Genomic DNA, 25108 nt, shown 5'->3' on the forward strand with positions numbered 1-25108 from the left:
CTTGGTAGTAGACATCATCTCGTTATTTATAACGGGATGGCACGATGGCCATATTCAGGAGGTCTTACATGCTTCCCACATGGGGGGGGCGAGAATACTGTAGATTATCTGCTCGGACGATCGATGGGATGCATACTATCGAGTCCTTCGGCCTTGGAAGACTTCCACTCGGTGCCGATCACACCTTTCTCAGTTTCTCACTTCTCACCTCATTACCATCACCACCTGCAGATATCATACCCCACATGCATACTACCATACACTTCACTCATGAGCTCTCACATGTTTACTAACAGCATCTGGAGGAGCACATCACGTCACTTGATCCATACGCACCCCTTGATACACTGACCACTGATATCACACGCATTCTGCATGATTCTGCTACACTCAGTTTTCCACATCACACATACACGCACCCCCCTCGGACCGCGGTACCATGCCACATGCTATCTCACGGTTACAGCATGGCCGCGCTCGAGACCAGTTTGATCTTTAGGCAGAGCATATTATATATGGCAGAGACACATTGGCTCCACTCATTGCTCACCTCTTCAACCGTGCATTGTCTGAGGGGTTCCCTGACTCGTGGACAGAGCACACCATTGTACCTATCCACAAGTCAGGGGATCCTATGGATCCTAACACATATAGGACCATCATGATTGGGCCAGTTTTGGCCAAACTTTATGGCACGGTGATGGAGGAGGAGCTCAGCACGCTGGCAGAGAGAGAGTGCATGCGCACACCTGGATAGGCAGGGTTCAGACGGGCATTTTCTACCATAGACCACATCTTCACTCTTCGTTGTCTGATCGACCAGACACGAGTGAAGAAACAGAGATTGTACTGTTGCTTTGTGGATTTCCGCAAAGCCTTTGACATGGTTCCAAGAGAGAGGCTTTTCAGACGCCTACTTGATCTGGGGGCGGACGATGACATGATGTGGGGTATTTATGCACTATATGAGCGGGTTACTGGCAGAGTCAGATGTCCGGGAGGTATATCAGATCCCCTTGTGAGCACCATTGGTGTGAAACAAGGATGCCCACTCTCACCGACTCTATTTGGGCTATACATTGATGAGATAGCAGAGTTTATTCAACAGCGAGCCGGTGGAGGTATAGATCTCAGTGGAGCCACAGTTCATATCTTACTATATGCAGATGACATTGTGTTGGTCTCAGACTCAGCTCAGAGATTACAGCAGCATTTATTAGCATTGGATGATTTTTGCATACAGAGAGGCATGACAGTGAACCTTGGTAAAACCAAGGTTCTTATATTCCATACATCAGCTCAGATACGCAGACAGAGTATTTTCATGGCAGCAGGAGGAAGTATTGAGGTCACTGGATCATATGTATATTTGGGAGTCACCTTTACAGCAGCTTCAGGGACTTTCTCGATGACACAGGCAGCTCGTGACCGCCTCACTAGAGGATACTCAGCATTGGCTCTTATGGAGCGACAGTGTCATCAGGCACATTTCCAGGAGCCCCGCACCAAGGGGTGGCTCTTTGATACTCTAGTCACTCCAGCACTGATGTATGGAGCAGCTATATGGGGGCCAGGCCTTGCCGATTATGTATGGACATTGATGGAGAGACCTCAGGTGATCATGATATCTAGATTGATTCGCAGCAAGGCCTCAGTCCCACATGACATTGTGCGAGCAGAGGTTGCCACACCGCCCATGCTAGTCGAGGCATTATTTCAGACAGTCTGCTTCCTACACAGATTTTAGGATATGGACAGAGATCGCATTGCATACAGAGCATATATGGCATCTCAAGAGATGGCTCGAGTGGGGGATACCACATCATGGTATGCACAGACTAGAGCTTGGTTTGACAGACATGGGCTGGACATTGATAGACTCCCACCTCTTCTATATGATACTCAGGCTCCCACTTACACCCTCTCTCTCTCTGAGAGGAACAGAGTCATCAGACAAGAGATATGGCATATTTATATACAGAGGACATGGGTCAGCCCTGCACAGCCACTGCCATCGAAGATGGCACATTATTATACACAGTTCTTGAGCATATCAGAGCAGGGATTCATAGAGATCCCGAGATATATGCAGATCTATATGCCACATCGATTGAGAGTTCTTATTGGACAGCTCAGGGTATCATCACATCAGCTTATGATTGAGAGTGGCAGAGCCAGTGGCATCCCATGGGAGGAGAGGATATACCCCCTTTGCAGATCAGAGGTGGAAAGTGAGGAGCATTTTGTTCTCAGATGCCCGGCATACTCAAAGTTGAGATCTAGATACACATTGAGCAGCTCACTTCAGGGATGTATGACTAATATGGATCAGAGATCATTTGGCCGTTTTCTGGGAGAGGCACGGCACATCAGAGACCAGAGCACACAGCGGGTCCCAGTCAGAGAGGGGCCCACCCAGACAACTATTACACAGTTCTTTTAGACAGACAGAGTGAGAGCTACTGTACCAGCCCCCAGCCAGACCTCCGGGCTCACACTACAGCAGGCTGAGGACCAGCGTACCCGACGCCGCACGAGGATCCGTGGGTTTCGGACCCCACAGCCACACCGACAGGAGATCCGGAGGATTCTTGATCTACATCGACAGCAGACTGAGATCCGACGACACTCGACACATTGGATCTCAGATCTCCAGTTTGCTCTTTCTCCACCGCCGATGTACCACATCCTGCATCCAGGAAGGATCACCTGCTATTAGCGACTTCGACGACTGCTACTATATCCCAGGATAGTATATCTCCCTGCATCTGTTGCATACACACATCGCACCACTTTATCACAGCCGACAGTTGTTCCCCTATCACAGCCGACATTTGTTCCCCCTTTGTAGCCATTATCTGGAGTACCAGAGCTACATACGCACATACACATACACGACACTTATCACACTCACAGCACCGTATTTTCAGTTTCCAATTTTTAGCTTTTCATTCAACACTTTTATTTTGGATAGTTGGACCTCATCAGTTGTATCACAGTTTGTCTCATAGGCCAGTTTTGGTCTTTAGAAGACGTTAATATAACTCTCTCTCTCTCTCTCTCTCTCTCTCTCTCTCTCTCTCTCTCGGTAGTTATATTATATCAAATCACAAAAGGAATACAAAAGTCACAACAAATAAACAGAAGAATTTGCCACATGCCAAGGAACCAAATCCTCCCTAGGAAGAAGATCAGCATGCTAAATGAGATCTAACTACCAATGCTCACGTGACCCAGTTGTGCAAACAGGCCAAAAATCTAAGAAAGGAACAAAACCTTCATATATGGCTACACTGGAGTCAGATATTTTGCCTTAGCAAAGACCCAGTCAGAGGGGCACAACAATGGCCCAACCACAATTCTCCAAATATCAAAAAAGAGGGTCCACATTTCCTTGCCAAAGAGCAAGAAATACATCTATGACGAGAGGATTCCACATTGGTAATGCAAAAGAAACAATTGTTGTCTGAGGTTCGGCACTTTAAAAGAGCCAAGGCAAAAGAAAGTCCACCAATCAACACTCTCCAAAGAAAGACCTTACATTTGAATGAAGTCTTGTTTAGCCAACCTTCGATCACAAGCATTTCCACCAAGTCTTTTGAAGATTGAGTCGGCCCACAAGATCCCAATCCTACCAAAGATGATCAAAATCAAGGATCGGAAAGGGCTGTCCATGCCACGATACAATCAAAATCTAGCCCCATAAGTCTGGTATCACGAGGTATCCGAAAAAGTCTTTCGGCTATGCAAAAAGACATCAACACACTGCAACTCACCAGAGTGGCATCAACAATAGAAGACAAGCCCAAAGCATGCAATACAATTGAATTTTGGTCGGTCCTCGTAGCTTTGGTAGAGCCAACAATTCCATCTAAAAAGAGTTACAAACAAAGCGATCCTCCGTTGGATGCCGGTGCACCTTCTAAAGAACTAGCTTCCATGAGGATACCAAATGAGTGACAAGAAAAGAGGAAGATGTCAAGAAATGGGCATCAATGTTAAGGATGTGCCACAACGAGCCCTGAATGATGGTGTTACCATGCACAAGACCCTAGTCCTCCACTGAAAAACAAACAATAAAGATCCAGGAGTGGTGATCACCGCATATATCGCAAAAAGCTAACCAACAAAGAGCCACCGTATGAGTCTCAGCATCCAAAATAGCCCCACCACCCATGCTTTTCGAGATGCAAACATGGCTCCAAGAAATCCAAGAGATACATGCATGCAAGGAGTTCTTTTCCATAATATGAAATCGACGTGCTTAGTAAGATCATTCAAGGTAGCGGTAGTCCAACGCAGAAGCAACAAACAATAAGTAAGCATCGGTAGCATGATAGTCTGTGCCACTTTAAGCTGAACATGAAATGGCTACACCCAAGATTTTCAATAAAAAAGCTTAACTTCCAATTTATGTGAAATCCATTCCAACAAGTGCTTTGGCTGAGCATCGACATCCAAGGGATACCCTAGATCCCTAGTGACATTGCCATGGGGTATTACCACACCCTACCATCCCAAGGACTGCAAAGTTGCACTCTAACATGGTATCAGACTTGAAGGGGAGATTTCAGCACAACAAAGTTTGTGTTTTCAACATTTAAGGGCAAGTGAAAGGCTACACATCGACACAAGGCTGAGACGAATGGTGAAGCATGGGAAATGAGTGGAGTTGCTGATTATTTTGCAGATTTTTTATGTTTGTGAAGGAGAAAAGGCTGCATATTCAGCCTTTTGGTGCAGACTTCACGTTTTTCATTGCCTCTAGAGGTTGAAATAGGTTTGAGACGAGCGGAGGAAGCACTCGCACGCTGCATTTTTGGAGTCAAAGTCAAAGGGGACTGCCCTTGTTTTTGTGCAGGTTATTCAAGCACCAATGTTGTTTGAGCTCAATGTGGAGTTTCATGCTATTATGGACCGTAAGGTCCCTATGTTCCTCAAGATTAGAAGCTCAATGGGTAGAATTATGACATCTAGCAGATAATGATGCTAGACATCTTGGAGTCCTATGATTTGGCAAAGCTCAAAACAGAGGCCATAGACCATCCTAGAACTTGTGATGTCTCCAAACTTTTTGCTAATGAGAAAGCTAAATTGGAAAAGCTACAAGCACATTGGGACAAATTGAATGCCCACATCCGATCGTTTCTATTTCTCTCTTGCACTCTGGCCATGATAGCCCATATAGAGCATTTGAACGTTGCTCGAGAGATATTGTTGGAATTGGATCGGTTGTACAAGTAGATGATTGTGATGAAGCGGGTGTCTTTGGAGGTATAGATGCGGACGTTGAACTCATCCAAGTCTACTTCCATGCGAGAGCATGTCAATAAGCTTTAGTAGTTGCAAATGCAGGTCTAGAACGCAAGGAAGGCCTTTTGGTTGAGTTTGATAAGAACTCCTTCCGAGTTCTTGATGGAGGTTCTCAACAAGTTCTCTGTGCAAGTCACAAGGAAAATGGAGTCTACAAGATGCAGTCTTCATCAGCCTTTACTTCTTTCTTCATAGACTCAAACCAAGCTATGGCATACTCAATTCGAACACCTCAACTATAAGTACCTTAGGAAGGTAGCTTGCGGTTAGCTTGTGCATGCATTGCCAAGGATTGGGGTGAGCCACCTGCCATGTATGTCTTGCATTCATGGCAAACAGCATAGGGATGTGATTCCCAGCAAGGCTTCACATAGGGCAAAGAAGCCCTTGAAGCTTGTTTCAACGGATTTATGTGGACCAATAAGGATGGAGTCCCTTAGGGGGAGTTTATACTTTATGCTAATGGTTGGTGATTTTAGCAGGAGGAAACCGACGTACTTCTTGGAGTTGAAGTTTGAAGCATTCTCACACTTTAAGGATTGGTTGATCTTCAAGGAAAACACGTCTAGTACGAAACTCAAGATACTATGTTCTGACAAAGGAGGGGATTTCTCTCCAATGAGCTAGCCAAGTTTTATGCAAATCATGACATTCACCAAGAGTTTGCCAACACAAACACACCTCAGGAGAATGACATATTGGAGCAGAAATTGCACTATGATAAAGATGGCACAGACTATGATGAAGCATCGACAAACACCTCAATATCTATGGGTGAAGTAGTGACCACTGCTGTTCACATCCTTAACTGGTTACCTACATTGGCCATGGTTGGTATGGCACCTTTTGAGGCTTATTTTGGTCAAAAGCCGCATGTGTTATATTTCGAGGCATTCGAGTGTGATGCCTATGTTCACATCCCAAAGAAACAAAGGGACAAGTTTGAGCCAGCTTTCAAAATACAAGTGTTCATGTATTATAGCTTGCAATCACAAGAATGCAAGCTTTATGATCCAATCTCATATAGGTGGTCTACACGAGTGGCGATGTTCAGTTCGTGGAGTTTCCAACTTTTTTTTTTTTGGGGGGGGGGGGGGGGGGGGGGGGGGGGGGGATTTGAGTCCCATACTTGGAGATCGAGGTAACAATAGGGCACTTGAGCTGGTGCCTTTGGAGCCTATGCCTCTTGCAGCGCAACCATCAATGGAGAAGGAAATTGCTTCACCACCGGATTCACCCATTAAGACAACATTGGTGGATGTTCGAACGACTTCATCAGAGGCAAAGCGGCAAGGGGAGTATAGGCCTCCTTCTCATTGGGCACGTGATACACCCCGTGATGCATAGATTAAGGGAGTTCTTGCGGAATGGAAACCCCGTAGGATGGCCCATGGTGATCTTAGGGGATCCAAGCACACTCCACTAAGCTTGTTTGTACTAACTATGGTTTGATGTCTCAGGCTATACAGGATAGGGAGCCCACCTCTGTGAAGGAGGCTTTGCAATCACAGCATTAGAAGATGTACTATTATATAGTTAATACTCTCAGGCACATTTGCGCATTTCCTAGATCAGGTCTGACAGTTTCATGTAGTCACCAAGTGATTTCCAGCAGTTCCAAGCAACTGCGCAGGCCAAACAGGCTATATAGGATGCCACATGTCATGCAGATTATTTAAACTGCATTTTTATGATTATTTTATTGCTGCAATTGTGTTATGCAGCAATCAACCTGTTTTTTACTGGCTGACCTGGTCATTTTTCCTATTTTTTATTGCCTATTTATAGGTTGGCCTGCCCTGGTGATTGTCACTTTTGTCGTTTTTAGGTTGAGGAGCTTCTTCATCAATGGACTTCTTCTACCACCCTTAAGTCCATTCTATCTTCTTTGGCCTTCAACCACATCCAAGATCTAAGAGGGGGTGCTAGCAGTAATGAGTGTCTAGCATAGTCATCTCCTACTTGTGAGCCTCAGTTTGAATCAAACAAGGACATTAGAAGTTCTGACACTCAATCTATCATGTGTTTTGATGGAGGAGGCAGCTCTTTCTAGAGTATGCATTTCTATTTCAGTCGGATTTAGGAGTCTTTTCACCAGCTAGTTATTTTCCAACTCACTACATTTCTATTTCAATGGAACTAGATTGCACTCACACTAGCCAAAATGGGGCAACCAGCATTTATGATGGCGGTCAGCATTTTCTTGATTTTTTTATTTAAGATGTGCAGTCCACCAGCATGTATGGGTCCTCCTAGATCAGGTCGGCCAGATTTTGGTATTTCTAGCTATTAATAGCCTACCCCTCAAGTGGCTAATCATTATCCTTTGCAAGTTTCAGCATTTATGGGTCCTCTTGGATCAGGTCGGCCAGATTTTGGTATTTCTAGCTATTAATAGCCTACCCCTCAAGTGGCTAATCATTATCCTTTGCAGATTTCAGCACACTCTGACATTCAAGGATCCTTCTCAATCTTTGGATGCTGCCTTCTGTCAACAGCCGGATCCAATGCCCTCGTTGATGCTTTGGGCTACAATGGACAGCCTATTGGCCCCAAAACTGAGGCCTCTCATTGTCCCACAAATGTGAAATTTCGATGCTTTGCTTAGCATTTGATTAAATCAAATGTGCAAAATGTGAGTTGCACATGTGATGCGTTAGTTACTTATTTCACAATGACAAGCCAAGGACCCTAAGAAGTCAATGGGTATCAAAGGCATAAGTTATAATAAGTTGCACTTGATAGGTTCTAGGTGGTACCTGGTGACGCATTTTGGCCTAGATCATTTTATTAGGCATTAATGTCAGTGGTGACATTAGGAACTATTGATTACACATTAAAGGGCTAGTAAATGCTCAAGATTGCCTGGATGACAAATTGGCCTAACTAATTTATTTATTGGCTGGTGTAGTTAATTTTTTGAGCAAAAATTAATAATTAATTAGTTTTCAAAACTAATATTCTAAAAATTAATTTAATTAGTCTGAAAATTGCCAAAAAATGAAATTAGATGGTTGCCACTAGGCAAAACTTGCCCATGCAAGTGAAAGCAAGGCTATTAGAGGCTGTTAGAGACTCATTGAAACATGGTGAAGGTTGGGAAAGAAAGAGAGAGAGCTATTGCTGCAATTTTCCAACCATTGGCGATCAGTCCAACCATTGGAGGCTATCAAAGAGCTGCCCCCAGCTGATCAAGAAGCTATCAGAAGCATATGACAGCCCTTGTAGTCTATCTACAAGTAGATGACAACAATTTTGGGGTCCATAAGGGCAGCTGACTACATGTGGGGCCTTTGTTGATGGTGGGTTGTAGTAAATCAGCCATTCACACCAAGGCAACATTACATTTCAACCAATTTTGGCGATGAAACTTTGAAATTTCTCTCTCTCTAGCTTCCTCTCCATATTCTCAGCCAATTCACAGCTTCCCTCAAGAGATCTCACCAAAATTCAATCCCAAGTGGGTGCTATTGAAGAATTTCTATTGTGAAACCCTAATTTACATCAAAAATTAGGGTTTACCAACCACCCCAAGAAGAGTGCTCAGAATTCAAGGCCTAGTACTTGAAATTTAGCAGGTAAATTTTGGGGATTTCAGAGAATTTCAAGAGGCCAACCAAGCAACATTAAGTTTGGGGCAAAATTTGTCATCCAAGGTGTAGGGTGAAGGCCAATCCCCAAGCAAACCAAGGGGCATTTGTGATAGCAAAAGGCATTTGGAAAAGTTTCCATGTGCCTCTTGGTTGGTATTGTTTCACCTATGTAAGGATGCAAATGGAGGGAGGAGGGCAACCTCGTAGATCATCCTCAATGGTGCACTTTACATTGGTGTATCTCAGTTAGAACCAATGTTGGATTGGGCTCTTTCAGGCTTAGCAAAGTATAGAAGGTCTAGAGTATTGCTCGATACTCAAGGGAGAAGTTGCACCTCCACTTCCCTAGTGATGGATGGCTCAATCATGTAGTGGATCTCAAATGTACTTCTACATCCAGGTTATTGTATACTAATAGTATTTCTATCATTGGAATCACTATTCACTGTACTAGTCACACTGAGTTGGTATGTAGATGTGTATGATGCACATGTGATGTGCACGTTAGTTATTTCACAATGGCAAGCCAAGGACCCTGAGAAGTCAGTGGGTGTCAAAGGCAAAAGTTGTAAAGGGTTGTACTTGACTAGGTAATACTTGGTGACACATTCTGGCCTAGATCATTTTATTAGCCATCAATGTCAATGGTGGCATTAGAAACTAGGCATTAATTGATTAATTAGTGCCAATTCAAGGACTAGTAAATGCTCAGGATTGCTTGGATGACGGTTGGCTCGTATAGTTGATTTTTCAAGGACCCACAAGTCTCTTGTTTTCATGGACCATGGCATGCCTCCTATTTATATTCATACAAGAAATAATGTAGTATGTTAGTTTATTAATCATAGTTGTACGTTCTATTAGTGCTAGTAGTGTGAGTATTAAAAGTGTTTTAAAAGTAAACTTAAGCAAAGTATAATGAAGTTTAACCTCTTTGTTTGTACAAATTCCTCTCCTACAAAATTGCCTCCGTATTATAACCATGGAGATCCTATGGTTAGTGTTTTTTAATCTTATCTTTATTGTTTAGGGTTCTTATAGCTAGGTATGTCAATAATACAATTGTACATTTCACATGCAAGGATATGCATCTCTAACTAACGATGAGGATCCTATGGTTAGTGTTTTTTAATCTTATCTTTATTTTTTAGGATTCTTACGGCTAGGTATGTCAATAATACAATTGTACATTTCACATGCAAGAATATGCATCTTCGTCAACTACTGTTTAGGGTTCTTATAGCTAGGTATGTCAATAATACAATTGTACATTTCACATGCAAGGATATGCATCACTAGCTAACGATGAGGATCCTATGGTTAGTGTTTTTTAATCTTATCTTTATTGTTTAGGGTTCTTATAGCTAGGTATGTCAATAATACAATTGTACATTTCACATGCAAGGATATGCATCTCTAGCTGACAATGAGGATGCCATCTATGGTCAAGATGCTCGTCATTCTCACACATGACATGGTCAGGCAATCGAACAATTGTAAATAGATATCTTGCACCCTTTGCCTCTCGGCCTTGAGAGGGAGACTCATGGTGATTATGTATTGCCTGATTGTTTGCAATCTCTAGTATTAGACATATAATCACAAACACTATGGAGAATGGGAAGGACAAGAGCTTCCTAGAGATAAAGAGGTTTTCAGCTTTTGGGGAGCTCATCACATCATAGCTCCTTCTGGCATTCCAAGCGGAGGACATGGCCTATTCATTGCTTAGGATATCCAAGTTCCACCACATTTAGAGGTGACTCTTATGTGCATCCATGGACCCGTATATAGATGGGGTCCTTGGCATCAGCAAACATGCTACATCTGTAGGATGAGCACTTATAGTTTGTGTCTCAATGCAACCTCTCTTTCAAATAGAGGCATTACTCACGCAAAGGACTAGAGACTGTGTCAGAGTGCAGCGATGTGGAAGCGTAGGACAAAGACTGAGAGAGAGTGAACACAGAGAGAGAGAGAGAAGGAGACAGTGTAAACGCAGAAAATCTGCAGTGTAGTATGCTGTATAAGAATGCAGAAATACACGGGGGCAGAGGAAATATCTGCGTGTGTCTCCCACTTGATGACCTCGATGTCTCAGCCAACAGATCTCAAGATCAGAATCTGAATCACTGAATAACAACAAACAAGTGTGCACCAGGGGCTGGCTATGTATAGCCAGGAAAAATAGCAATAACAGCAGCAGGTCGGCTGCATGAAATGCAGCCGACTGCACCTAAAATAATGCAGAATCTGTCGGACTGCCCATAAAAGTGGCGCCTGTACCTGCTGTGCCACGTGGCACCTGTACGCTGCCTGCTGTCTGACTGCTGACATGTTCTTTGCCGTACAACTGTCCAGGAAATGACTGTCTAACACCCCCTCTCAGATCCTGGACGAGTCAAAAGACTAAGGGATCTAGAATGCTGCCGAATAAGAGCTTGGGGAAGAGCCTTCATAAACAAATCTGCAAGATTATCCTCCATCTTGCAGTACTCCACATCAATAGTCCCATCCAGAAGCTTCTCCCGAATGAAGTGATACTGGATCTCAATGTGCTTCGTCCAGGTATGGAATACAAGGTTCCGTATCAAGGCAATGCAACTCTCATTGTCGCACCGTAGAAGAGTAGGACGAGTCTAGGGGCAGCCAAGCTCCTCCAACAATCTCCGAAGCCACACAACCTCACATGTGGTGGAAGACGCAGCCCGATATTCCACCCCTGTAGAAGAAAGGGCTACCGTGAGCTACTTCTTGCTACTCCAAGAGATAACACCTATACCCGAGGTAAAACAGTAGCTTGTAGTAGACCGATGGTGGTCCACATCGCCAACCCAATCCGAGTCACTCCAACCTACAAGAACCAAATCTGAAGCATCTAAACCTGCGGGATAAGAAATCCCTAAGTCAGAGATCCCCCTCAAATACTGAAGAATCCTCAGGGCAGCCTGCCAATGCACCTGTTTGGGTTCAGTCATGAACCCTGCCAAAAGACCCACAATAAAACAAAGATCAACACGAGTGTTGAGAAGCCAAATCAAGGATCCAATCAACTGACGGTAGCGTGAAGCATCCATCACGGGAGAATCTGAGTGTGAAGTGACCTTCCAATTTGGATCCATAGGAGTAGTAATGGGCCGACAAGTCTCCATCTCAAAAATCACCAAGAGCTCCTGAATGTACCTCTGCTGAGATATGAAAATCCCCCTCTGAGACTGATAAATCTCATGACCCAAGAAGAAATGAAGAAGCCCCAAATCCGTCATCTTAAATGCCTAATGTAAAGCTGTCTTGGTCTCTCGAACCTTCTGTGCATGATCCCCTGTCATAATCAAATCATCAACATACAACACAAACAACACACGACCAACCTCGGAAGTGTGCACATAAAGCTGCAATATCAGCCTTGGAGCACCGATATCCAACTTCGACTGAAGAAACGAGTCAATCTTCTCGTTCCATGCACGCGGAGCCTGATTGAGGCCATACAAGGCCTTCATCAACCTGTAAACTCTCCCATCCGAGGATCCAAAGCCAGGAGGTTGCTCAACATAGATCTCCTCCTACAAGTCACCATTCAGAAAGGCTGACTTCACATCCAACTGATAGACAGGCCATCTCCTATTGCCAGCCAAGGCAAGAACAGCTCAAATAGTCACCATATGAGCAGTGGGGGCAAAAGTATCATGGAAATCAATACCTGGGCGCTGAGCAAAACCTTTAGCAACAAGGTGAGCCTTGTGCTTGTCCAAAGAACCATCGCTAAGATACTTGGTCTTGAAGACCCACTTGACACCAATCACCTTCTTGTGAGAGGGACGAGGCACAAGAGACCAAGTGCCATTCCTCTCAATAGCCTCCAACTCGGCTTCCATGGCCTTCCGCCAATGATTAGACTACAAAGCCTCCTTCACTGAAGTGGGCTCACGATCCTACATAACATGGGTCAGCAAACAATAGTTGGAGTAAACAAGCTCCGAAGAATGTGCCCGGTTCCTCCGTGACCTCCGTAGTCCATCCTGCGGTTCCCACTCCTCAGGGACCCCCTCAATCCCTGAATCTCGGAGTGTGTCATGGGCCCAACGAGGAGGAGGACGAGCCTCTTCTCGTCGCTCTCCATCTACTGAAGACTCAGGAACATCCACCAACGGAAGCTCCTTGGGGATGGCCGGTGGAAGAGAAGACTCTGAATTAGAAGAAGAATCTCCATCAAGAGACTCTCGCTCCAAAGGAACTGTCTTGGGAGCCCAACTCTCCCCTGGATCTCCAAGGACGAGGTGCTCCTCACCCCCCTCTGTGGCTGGAACTTCCACGAACCGCACATCTCGGCTCGTGTAGACATCCCGCTTGACGGGATCAAACAAACGATAACCTTCGGACTGGAAGCTATAGCCAACAAAAACCTGTCATCAGATGAGTCCAAACTCTCTTCCGATGCTCGTGCGGAGTTGGCCAAGGCTCAGTCTCATTGGGACAAACTGAATGCCAGGATTCGTTCCTTTCTTTTTCTATCTTGTACTACAGTCGTGATAGCTCACATCGAGCACTTGACGGTGGCTCGGGAGATATGGCTGGAGCTTGATCAGATGTACAACCGGATGACCCTTATGAAGCGGGTTTCTTTGGACGTTCAGATGCGGACCTTGTCCATAAACAAGTCTTCTTCGCTGCGGGAGCACATCAACAAGCTAAGGTAGCTTCAGATGCAGGTTCAGAATGCGAGGAAGCCGATTTCCTCCGAAGACATGGCGATCACACTCTTGTCCTAGTTGCCGCCACGATTCGGTACATTCTACTCTGCCCTTATTGCTTCGGGGCGAGAGCCTACTCTTCGTTGGGAAGAGTTGGTTCCTATGGTCTTAGACCAAGAGGAACAACTAAAGGGACAGAATGCTTCCAAGTCGGAGGCACTGACAAGTCAAGCCTCTCAGAAGAAGGGGAAGGACCAAAAGAAGAAGAAGGGGGATAACAAGTCAAAGAAGGACAAGGACAAGGACAAGGACAAGGACAAAGAATCCACATGTCATATTTGTGGAAAGACTGGCCATTGGAAGAAGGATTGCCCTGACAAAGATAAGAAGGACACCAACAAGGACACCAAGGATTCTGGAGCGGTGGCTGCACCCTCATCAGCTGCATTTCTTCATCTAGCTGTCATTGAGGACTCTTCACCGAATGCTTCTGATGCTGCGATGACGGCTCCCCAGGCTCGAGAGTGGATCGTTGATAGTGGTGCCTCCCGGCACATGACTCCTTCATCAGATGGTATTGCCCAGTTGCGACCCTCGCGTAGGCAGATTCTCATTGGAGATAGCTCTTCCGTGTCTATTGCAGGACGGGGTAAGATGCAGCTTATTCCAGATGGACGTGGTGGTACCCATACCTCAGAGGTCTTGCATGTACTAGGATTAGGGTATCATCTCCTGTCAGTTCATAAGATTTGCTACCTTGGACTTTTGGTGGAGTTTGACAGTACTACGGTGCGAGTCCTTGATCGTGGGTCAAGGAAGGTTCTATCATCCGGATATGAGGAGAACGGCATCTATAAATTGAAGTCTTCCACCGCCCTCTCTACTCTTCTTCTTACCTCTCAGACACAATCAGAGTTATGGCATGCTCAGTTTGGTCACCTCAACTATGATTATCTTCGGAGGGCGTCACGAGGACAACTTGTTCGAGGGTTGCCCGATATAGTGGTGAGCCAGCAGCCATGTGTCTCCTGCATTCGTGGGAAGTAGCATAGGGATGCCATTCCCCACACAGCTTCGCGGCGGTCTACTTCACCGATGGAGCTTGTATCTACAGATCTATGTGGCCCTATGAGGAACGAGTCCTTGCGTGGGAGCTCGTACTTCATGTTGATCGTAGATGACTACAACAGGATGACATGGGCCTATTTCTTGGCATTAGAGTCAGAAGCTTTCTCCCACTTCAAGGATTGGCTTCTCTTTGAGGAGAACCGATCGGGCCGGAAGTTGAAGACCTTGCGATCCGACAAGGGTGGTGAATTTGTTTCTAATGAGTTTGCTCGATTTTGTGCAGATAAAGGTATTCACCACGGGTTTGCTAATACCAACACTCCTCAAGAAAATGGCATTCTTGAACGGAAAAACCGCAGTGTGATCGAGATGGCGCGCACCATGATGGAGCACCGACAGACCCCTTAGGTTCTGTGGGCCGAGGCTGTGGCTACTGCAGTCCACATCCTTAATCGATCCCCCACTTCGGCCGTTGAAGGGATGACCCCTTTTGAGGCTTACTTTGGGACCAAGCCCAATGTTTCTTACTTTAGGGTCTTTGGGTGTGATGCCTATGTTCACATTCCCAAGGCTCACCGTGATAAATTTGAAGCAGCTTCCCAAAGACAGGTATTTGTTGGCTACAGCTCCCAGTCCCAAGGCTATCGATTGTATGATCCCGTCAAGCGGGATGTATACACTAGTCGCGATGTGCGGTTTGTGGAGGTTCCGGCCATACCAACGGATGAGGAGCATCCCATTCTTGGAGATCCAGGGGAGAGTTGGGCTCCTGCTACAGTTCCAATGAAGCCCGTGCCTTTTGATTATGATTCTGTTTCTGACACAGAGTCTACTGTTCCACCGGTCACTCCTGAGGAGTTACCACCGGTGGATATTCCAGAGTCTTCAGCTGATGGAGAGAGACGAGGGAAGGTTCGGCCTCCTCCTCGATGGGCCCGTGACACACTCCGTGATTCAAGGATCGAGGGTTTTCCTGAGGAGTAGGGACTGCAGGATGGTCCGCGGCGGTCACAGCGGCACCAGGCACATTCTACGGAGCTTGTTTGCTCTAACTATTATTTGATGACCCATGTTATGCAGGATCGAGAGCCCACCTCCGTGAAGGAGGCTTTACAATCCGCACCGTGGAAGAAAGCTATGAAAGCCGAGTTGGAGGCTATTGAGAGGAATGGCACTTGGTCACTCGTGCCCTGCCCCCCGAATAAGAAGGTGATTGGCGTCAAGTGGGTCTTCCAGACCAAATACCTTAGCGATGGTTCTTTGGATAAGCACAAGGCTCGCCTTGTTGCTAAAGGTTTTGCACAGCGCCCAGGGATTGATTGTCATGATACTTTTGCCCCCACAGCTCGTATGGCGACCATTAGAGTTGTTATTGCCTTGGCTGGCCATAGGAGATGGCCTGTTTACCAGTTGGATGTGAAGTCGGCCTTCCTCAATGGTGATTTGAAGGAGGAGATCTATGTTGAGCAACCTCCTGACTTTGGATCTTCAGATGGGAAAGTCTACAGGTTAAAGAAGGCCTTGTATGGCCTCAAGCAGGCTCCGCGTGCATGGAACGAGAAGATTGATTCGTTCCTTCAGTCACAGTTGGGATATCGGCGTTCTAAGGCCGATCCGCAGCTTTATGTTCACACTTCTGAGGATGGTTGTGTGCTTTTTGTGTTGTATGTTGATGATTTAATTGTCACAGGTGATCGTGCACAACAGGTCCAAGAGACGAAGTCAGCTTTACATCGGACGTTCAAGATGACGAACTTGGGTCTACTCCATTTCTTTTTGGGCCATGAGATTTATCAGTCTCAGAGGGGGATCTTCATCTCTCAGCAGAGATATGTACAGGAGCTCTTGGTGTCTTTTGCGATGGAGGATTGTCGGACCCTTTCTACTCCTATGGATCCGAACTGGATGGCCACTTCCCATTCAGTTTCTCCTATGGCGGATGCTTCCCGCTATCGTCAGTTGATTGGATCCTTGATTTGGCTTCTCAACACTCGGGTTGATCTTTGTTTTGCTGTTGGGCTCTTGGCAGGGTTCATGAGTGAACCTAAGACGGTGCATTGGCAAGCTGCTCAGAGGATACTTCGGTATTTGAGGGGGACGTCTGATTTAGGGATTAATTATCCCACAGGGACAGATGGTTCAGCTCTTGTACTTGCAGGTTGGAGCGACTCGGATTGGGCCGGTGATATGGACCACAGGCGGTCTACTACAGGTTACTGTTTTACCTTGGGTGCAGGTGTTATCTCATGGAGTAGCAAGAAGCAACCCACGGTAGCCCTTTCGTCTACTGAGGTGGAGTATCGGGCCGCGTCTTCCACCACATGTGAGGCTGTGTGGCTTCGGAGGTTTTTGGAGGAGCTTGGCTGCCCCCAGACTCGTCCTACTTTGCTGCAATGTGACAATGAGAGTTGCATTGCCTTGGCACGGAATCCTGTTTTTCATGCACGGACGAAGTACATAGAGATCCAGTACCACTTCATCAGAGAAAAGCTTCTGGATGAGACCATCACTGTGGAGTACTGCAAGACCGAGGACAATCTTGCAGATTTGTTTACAAAGACACTTCCCTAGGCTCTCCTTCGAAGGCATTCCAGATCCCTCAGGCTTCTGCCCCGCCCAGGCTCTGAGAGGGGGTGTTAGAGATCAGCGCCTGTACGGTACGGGACTGCACTCGGCTGCACAGTCGGACTGTGCAGTCAGACTGTGCATTTAATGCAGCCGACCTGCCTTGGTTTTGGCCCAGTTTTCTGGCTATAAATAGCCGAGGATTCCAACAGTCTCCAACACTTCTCTGCTCGCAGATTACAGACCGGTGGCACGTGCAGATTCCGTCTCTGTTCGTAGATTTCAGACAGGAGACAGTGCAGACTGCAGCGGACTTCGAGGTGAACAGCAGGTTGCATCGTCGAGGTGGAGACATGCAGTCCAGCACACTGCGCCCGTGTATATATCTGCATATCTTTGTATTCAGCACACTTTATACAGCAGATCTTCATCTTCCACTGTCTCTCTCTCTTTTCTCTCTCTGCGTTCTCTCTCTCTCAGTCCTACGCTTCCGCACCGCTGCACTCTGACACCTCCATCTTGAATAAGCTGCATCTCACCCCGCGCAACAAAAGACATAGAAGAGCTTGTCTCCAATGAGAATCTGCCCACGCGAAGGTCCCAAACGGATAACACCAACGGGAGGAGTCATGTCCCGGGAGACACCACTGTCCACAATCTACTCACGAGCCCGGGGAGCTGCCATCGCAGCATCAAAAGTCTTCGGTGTAGAGTCCTCAATGACTGCTAAGTGTAGAAAAGCAGCTGATGAGGGTGCAACCACAGTTCCAGAATCCTTCGTGTCCTTCTTCTTGGTGTCCTTCTTGTCTTTGTCGGGGCAATCCTTCTTCCAATGACCGGTCTTTTCACAAATATGGCAAGTCAATCCCTTCTCCTTGTCTTTCTTGGATTTGTTGTTCTCCTTCTTCTTCTTTTGATCCTTCCCCTTCTTCTGAGAGGCTTGACCAACCAAAGCCTCCGATTTGGAAGCATTCTGTCCCTTCAACTGTTCCTCCTAGTCCAAGACCATAGGAACCAACTCTTCCCACTAAAGAGTTGACTCCCACCCTGATGCAATAAGAGCGGAATAAAAGGTACCAAATTGTGGCAGCAACCGAGACAGTAAAGTGATCGCCATGTCTTCGGAGGAAATAGGCTTCCCCGCATTTTAAACCTACATCTAAAGCTGCCAAAGCTTGTTGATGTGTTCCCAAAGCGAAGAAAACTTATTCACGGACAAGGTCCGCATCTGCATCTCCAAAGAAACCCTCTTCATCAGGGTCATCCGGTTATACATCTGATCAAGCTCCAACCATATCTCTCGAGCCACCGTCAAGTGCTCAATATGAGCTATCACGACTATAGTGCAAGACAGAAACAGAAAAGATCGAATCCCGGCATTCAGTTTGTCCCAATGAGACTGGGCCTTCGTCAACTCCGCACGAGCATTGGAAGAGAGTTTGGACTCATCCCTCACCGAGGGCCTGTTGATCTCCTCCATCACTAGTTCTGCCAAATCATAAGACTCCAAAATGGCCAACATCATTACCTGCCAGATGCAGTAATTGTCACCATCGAGCTTTTGATCCAATGGAAGAGCCGATAGGACAGGCACCTTCCAGTCCATGATCGCCTCAAACTCCAAATCAGTCTCTATAGACATGTTGACTTGTAATACCTGCACAAACCCAAAATCAGCCCCCTCTGACTGTGAAAACGCAGCCTTCTAGGGCTGGTTCCTCCACTGCTCAAACCTTCTTCACCCGCCGGAGGCGATGAAAAGGTAAAATCTGCAATGGAAGGCCTCAAACGTAGCCTTCCTCCCTTTCGAACAACAATAACTTGCAGCAAATTCACCTATTGGACTCCTTTCCCGCACGCCCACGCTCGCTTCAGCCTTGATCCGATGCATAGCCCTCCCGCTCGCCCTCGAATCCTAGAAACGCAGCCTTGTGTCGCACTGAAATCTCCTCTTCAGATAGGTTCAGCCCTCAGTCAGTCCATCTTCACCGCTCTGATACCATGTCAAGGTGCAGTAATGCGGAAGCGTAGGACAAAGACTGAGAGAGAGTGAACAGAGAGAGAGAGAGAGAGAGAGAGAAAAGAAAAAAAGAAAAGGAGACAGCGTAAACATAGAAAATCTGCAGTGTAGTATGCTCTATAAGAGCGCAGAAATACACGGGGGCAGAGGAAATATCTGCGTGTGTCTCTAACTTGATGACTTCGATCTCCGTCAGCCCAAGCACAGTCTGTCTCAGCCAACAGATCTCAAGATCAGAATCTGAATCACTGAATAACAAACAAGTGTTCACCAGGGGCTGGCTATTTATAGCCAGGAAAAATAGCAATCACAGCAGCAGGTCGGCTGCATTAAATCCAGCCAACTGCACCTAAAATAATGCAGAATCTGTCCAACTGCCCATAAAAGTGGTGCCTGTACCTGCTGTGCCACATGGCACCTGTATGCTGCCTGCTGTCCGACTGCTGACGTGTCCTCTGCCGTACGACTGTCCAGGAAATGACTGTCTAACATTATGTAGATGGCAGACCATATACACAAGGAAACATATCAAGTCTAGTAAATAGTAGTTGAGGAAGGAGTGCAAGAATCAATTGTACATTTGTGGAATGCGAGAATGGCCATGAACCAAGATACATGAGCAAAGATGTTCCAAGATATATTCTTGTAAATTCTATTACGTCATTATATGCCGGTGATGAACTATTAGTGAACTATGGATTTCATAGGCCTAAAGGAGCACCTCCACCTCTAGACTGAAATTAAGATGGTTTTTCTCTCTCTTGGTGGTCTTATTTTATTCGCATATACATCTCTATAAATAGTTTTTCAAATTTCTATGAATAGTTTATTATATGCCTATGGAAGGCATATAATAACAAGGCACTAGTGGAAGGCTTCCCAAACGAGTGGACCATGCATACCATTGTGCCTATACACAAGACTAGAGATCCCCTAGATCCAAGTAATTACGGACCATCATGGTGAGCCACACTTTGGTAAAGATATATAGAGTAGTGATGGAGGCACAGCTCAGTGCCTATGCAAAGAGGGGGAGACTGAGAGCTACAGGACAGGTTGGATTCTAACAAGAGTTCTCTAAACTCAACCAGATTTCCACTCTGAGAGGCATGATTGAGCAAATGAAAGCCAGGAAGAAGAGACTTAATTGCTGGTTAGTGGATTTTCACAAGGCCTTTGATACAATCCCACAAGATAGATTGCTACACAAGCTGCAAACATTTGAGATCCCATCAGACGTGATTTGGGGCATCTATGCAATGTACAAGGGTGGTAGGCCAAGTTAGATGCCTAGGAGGACTTTCAAATGTGGTCTTCGGGTTCAGCCCCAAAGGATAACAAGACACAAACAACTTCATAGAAATGCCCATACACCTGTACCACTCTCCATGAAAATCTAGTATACTCAGATTTTCAAACAGAGCTCTTAATAAGGAGATGGCAGATATGCAAACATTTATGGTTTCTTACATCTTGTTTCAGTCAGTCTGGATGTGCAGATTGGGTTGCAGGTGTTGCTGCTTTGACAAATTGTACTGTACTCCACTTGGTTAGCCATCTTAAGGGCAGAGAATGTAGACGTGCTGATTATTCTATAATTATCATATGTTGACCACTATCCTGGTACCAGTTGGATATATAGTGCACAGCCAGAATTTACAATTTGTATAAACTTTTTGTGATATCAAGCTGTCACTCAGGACTACTCTGGATGGGAATAAATTTTACAAAAGGGGCATGGCTATTTTGGGTCAACCTGGTACTTGGGTCTTAGCTTTAATATGAAATGATTGTCTCTTTGTTCTCTTTTGAAGAGTCAATCACAGTTTAAACCGGGATGTTTAGGATAACTGTTTCTTATTATCATACTTAGAACCGAAAATGTAGGAAGAGAATAACCAGCGTCATCGTTATCCTACAGACGGCCTTCATAGAAAAGACTTCTCACTGTGTCCATGGTAAAACCAAAACCAAACAATGGAAATGGAATATGAAACATCCTGCTCTATTGAACTGTCCACACACCAGTTTCACCACAAAGATCACATCATCATAGAAACAACTTCTCACTGTGTCCATAGTAAAACCAAAAACCAAACAATGCAAATGGAATATATGAAACATCATGCTCTACTGAACTCTGTCCAAACAGCAGTTTCACCACAAAGATCACATCATGTAATCAGCAAAATCATTTCCACATGAGACACACAAGACAATAAAAATGCATCAAACACAAGCTTCTCTCAGTAATCTTAGGGCCCTCAGCTGCTAAGTCTAATTTTTAGTAGATTAAAGCATAAGCTGCTATCAATACCACTTATAATGAATGTCCAAACTGTTTCTGTGACCTACTGACTGTTTCCAAATCCAAAGAGAGAGATACATGCCAAAAGTTTACCGGCAATTGCAAGGAAGAAGACCAGGATTACTACACCGCAAACCCAGAAAGGGTTCTTGTCCTCTGGCATGTAGTCAACAAGAAGCGGCTCAAGTTTCTTCCAGATAATACCAGACACTTCAACCGTGCGATTCCAAATCCTCTCCATCGTCTCATGGTCTGCCTCGGGATCTCTTTCTGCCACACCACTAGTATAGGCCGAACTTCTTGTAACATATTCCTGACTTGTGTGATTTACACTTCCCCAAAGATCCTCTGTATGTGGTCTCCACTGATGGAGACCCAAATCCTCAACTGCACTTCTTCCGTCTATTCCCAAAATCGGCCTCACCTCCCAGTCATCAGTGACCTCTTCGTTTTCTGTCATCGGGTCACTCCAGGAAGGTAAATCCAATGACTGACTCAAAACACCACCGGCAATGTCCATGCTGGTGAAACAATGTATAGGTTAGCATCTTCTGGTTGTGCACTAGTAAGAGATACTGTGTGAAGCAAGATGCATAATGAAAATTAAACAAACAACATTGGGAATTCTGTGAAATTGAGGTTGTGTCAGTGATGGGAAGCTAGATGCATGATGAAAAATTAGCAAAGAAAGGTTAGAAATTGGAGGTTGAGCTGAGTTTATTTTCAAATTTAAGGGTTATGACTGGTGAGATTATGTCCAAATTTTGAGGTGATGACTGCCAGCCCCACATTCTGACCAAGCAAGCCTCAGCCAGAAACCCCACATTGTCAGCCTAGGATCCACGGCATGGTGCAAAAGCCGGCTTTAATTCTGTGAGAGCTAAAATGCAAGGTAGTCTAAGGGTCTGTAATTTAGGACGAAAGAATGCAGCATTGCAGCAGAAAGGCATAAATTGAGCTGAGAACAGAGGAGGAAGGGCAGGAAAGAGAGGGGAGTTTAAGACGTTACCTGGGAGGAGGGGTTCAGGGGAGAGGTGGAGGCGGCAATGCTGATGGGTGTGATGAAGGAGATGGAGGTGGAGATGGTGGTGCTGGTGCTGATGGAGATGGTGGAGAGGGAGGAACGGGGTGCCCCCCATGCCCATGCTCTTCTTCCTCCCCTTCTGTCTCTCTCTCTCTCTAATGGCAGCTCCCCAGCAGCAGTAAATGAGAGAGAGCAGTAGTGGGAGAGTGGCCCTGTTGGACTTTTCCCATGCTCTCTCTTTTTATTTTTTCCCCTTTTCTTCTCTTTTTCCCTCCTCCCCTTGAAAGATTCCCCAAGGCAGGCAGGCCTCTCTCTCTCTCCTCCCCATGGTTCCAACTTCCCAACCTCCCATAATTATTTCTTAATTTAATAATAACAATAGTATATTGAATAATATGATTTTTTATTTTTACTGTTACCATTGTGAAAGAGGACAAGGGCGCTTTCACACGGCAACCTACCCCCTCCTTTTGGGTTCATAACGGCCCTAGGTCAACTTCCAAGTAGGGCATTGGATTTCAATCACAAGATCTTGTTAGAACATCATAGATAGTCCTCTAAGTCTCTAGCAGCATGGCACGCGCAAGTCTATTTACTTGTGCGTATTATTACCACCCTTGACAAAATGTTGTCCACACGCATGCAAATACTTTATAATTTGGATTGTATTAATAACATGATATTTACATCAAAGATAGGATGTGGAAAGGGCCATCTCCTTGGAAGGCAATCTTGAGACAAGCCTTATCTTTCTAATGCACTTTAACAAAGCCACGATTTCATATATATGTGAGTTGAATAGCTAGTCTTTTTTCTTATTTTGGCTTTCTACACGATAATCATGCGAGACTACACTTGCTTTAAGACCACATCCCTACTTATGTTCCAAATTCTAAGGATCTCCTCACCCAAAGCACCTTTAGCCACAAAAAGAGTAAGGCACATACCCACAATTGCATTCAACCCAACCAAGTTGGCATGGCTATAATAAGCATTCAACAAGAGTTGAGGAGAGTGTCCATGAGCACAAAGAGTGTGTGTCTTATGCATAACACATGGCATATAATATTGTGAGTTTATAAAGTATCCCTCAACAGGAGGGTCCCACTTTACTTGAGCTTGTTGCAGTTTTCTCAAAGCCAACATCCTTCCCATTGATTATGACAATCGCCATTACTGCTAAAGTAAATTCTACTTGCATGTGGAATGGCCCTTAAAGCCTTGTTTAGATTATCACAACTTTTAGTGAAAATATTTCAGTAGATACAAAAGCCTTGAGATTCTAGAAAAAAAATTGGATGAAATCAGATGTATGTACCATCTTTAAGTAAGTTAAAATTTTGGAATTGTTAAGATCCAAACATTCTTAATTGTATACTAAGGTCTTTTGGGAAAATTCTTGAGATAATGTTGAGGATGAATTTTAAAATTTGGTTAGGATACCCAAATTATAAGAATTCTCTTGAATATTATTCAAATATTTCCCCTCCTTTTTCTTTGTTTTTCTCCTCTCCCCTTTCAAGTTTCCCAAAGAGAGAACTCCTTCTCCTTCCTTGTAGTTCCTAGCTTCCCATATATTGAAAGGAGGATAAGGTCACTTTCACACCATGACTTAGGCTACCTTTGTTAGGATCTCAACATCAAAAACATTGGACCTCGTCCCAGTAGGGCTTGGTTGGAATTATAGGGGCTGCTCTTCAAGTGTACAAGCAAGGCATCTTACCAAGAAATCTTATAGTAAAGGGGCTAGTAGTTGAATGGGGGCCAATGATAACACAGTCCCTTTACCCTAGCAACAGTCGATTATGAAACACTCACCATGTATGACAAGAACACGAATCAGGGGAAATGGTTACAAGAATGCAACATGGCTTTTGGCTTTTGCAGGAAACAAGGGTCCAAACCCTGTTTTACCGTTGGCGCACATATATTTCTACTTTGGCTTGCATTTGTCATATGTTAAAAGGCTTCTTCTTTTTTGGAATTTATGGTGCAAACATTATTGTGTGATTTTTGGATCCAGATGAATTGAAATCAATTTCACCAATAGAGATAAACTTGATGCACATCTTTGTAATCTCAAACCTTTAATTTTTTTAAAAATAGTAAAAGATCCATTTGCAAACTCTTAGCTATTCAACTCTTAGCCCCTTTATCCTAAGTAGCTATTAACAAACTCCTTAAACTTGTGGCCTCTCTTATTTCAAGGAAATAGGTGCAACAAAAATTCACATTCTCTTCCTAAAATCATTTTTTCCAATGGAAAAATACAATATCTTCTTGACCCCAACCTGATTACCGGTCTAGGATGGATTGTGCAAGACTATACCTAAAGCCCTTGCTAATTGTAGGTGGGATGAGGGTCTTACAAAGGTTTTCTTTTTTCTCAGTGTAAACAAGATTGAATATCAAAGGAAGGAAAATAAGGTAAACATAGTTTCTTTTTGGCAACCAACCGCATATTTGAAACAAAAATCACAAATTCTTACATGTTAAAATGCCTTCAACTTTGTTTGGAAATCAAAA

At 44.8% G+C, this 25108-nt stretch overlaps 1 protein-coding gene across 2 annotated transcripts in view; it reads right to left on the reverse strand.

Annotated features, from left to right (window-relative positions):
- LOC148020797 (uncharacterized) overlaps positions 1–22822 on the reverse strand; it is an 86937-nt gene extending 64115 nt beyond the window's left edge. The window contains exons 1-2 of one of the 2 annotated variants that reach the window (XM_087698608.1): positions 22568–22822; positions 21652–22079 (exon numbers count right to left, since the gene is read on the reverse strand). In XM_087698608.1, coding sequence (XP_087554734.1) covers positions 21652–22078 — 427 coding nt within the window. In that variant the 5' untranslated portion in view covers position 22079; positions 22568–22822. The remainder of the gene's footprint in view (positions 1–21651; positions 22080–22567) is intronic. The other variant, XM_087698609.1, reaches the window with a different exon arrangement.
- Between the last annotated feature and the right edge of the window lie 2286 nt (positions 22823–25108).

This window comes from Lygodium microphyllum, chromosome 18, assembly GCF_053477565.2.
Source record: "Lygodium microphyllum isolate KBCC chromosome 18, Lygodium_microphyllum_v1.1.10, whole genome shotgun sequence".
In the NCBI taxonomy this organism is placed as follows: Eukaryota; Viridiplantae; Streptophyta; class Polypodiopsida; order Schizaeales; family Lygodiaceae; genus Lygodium; species Lygodium microphyllum.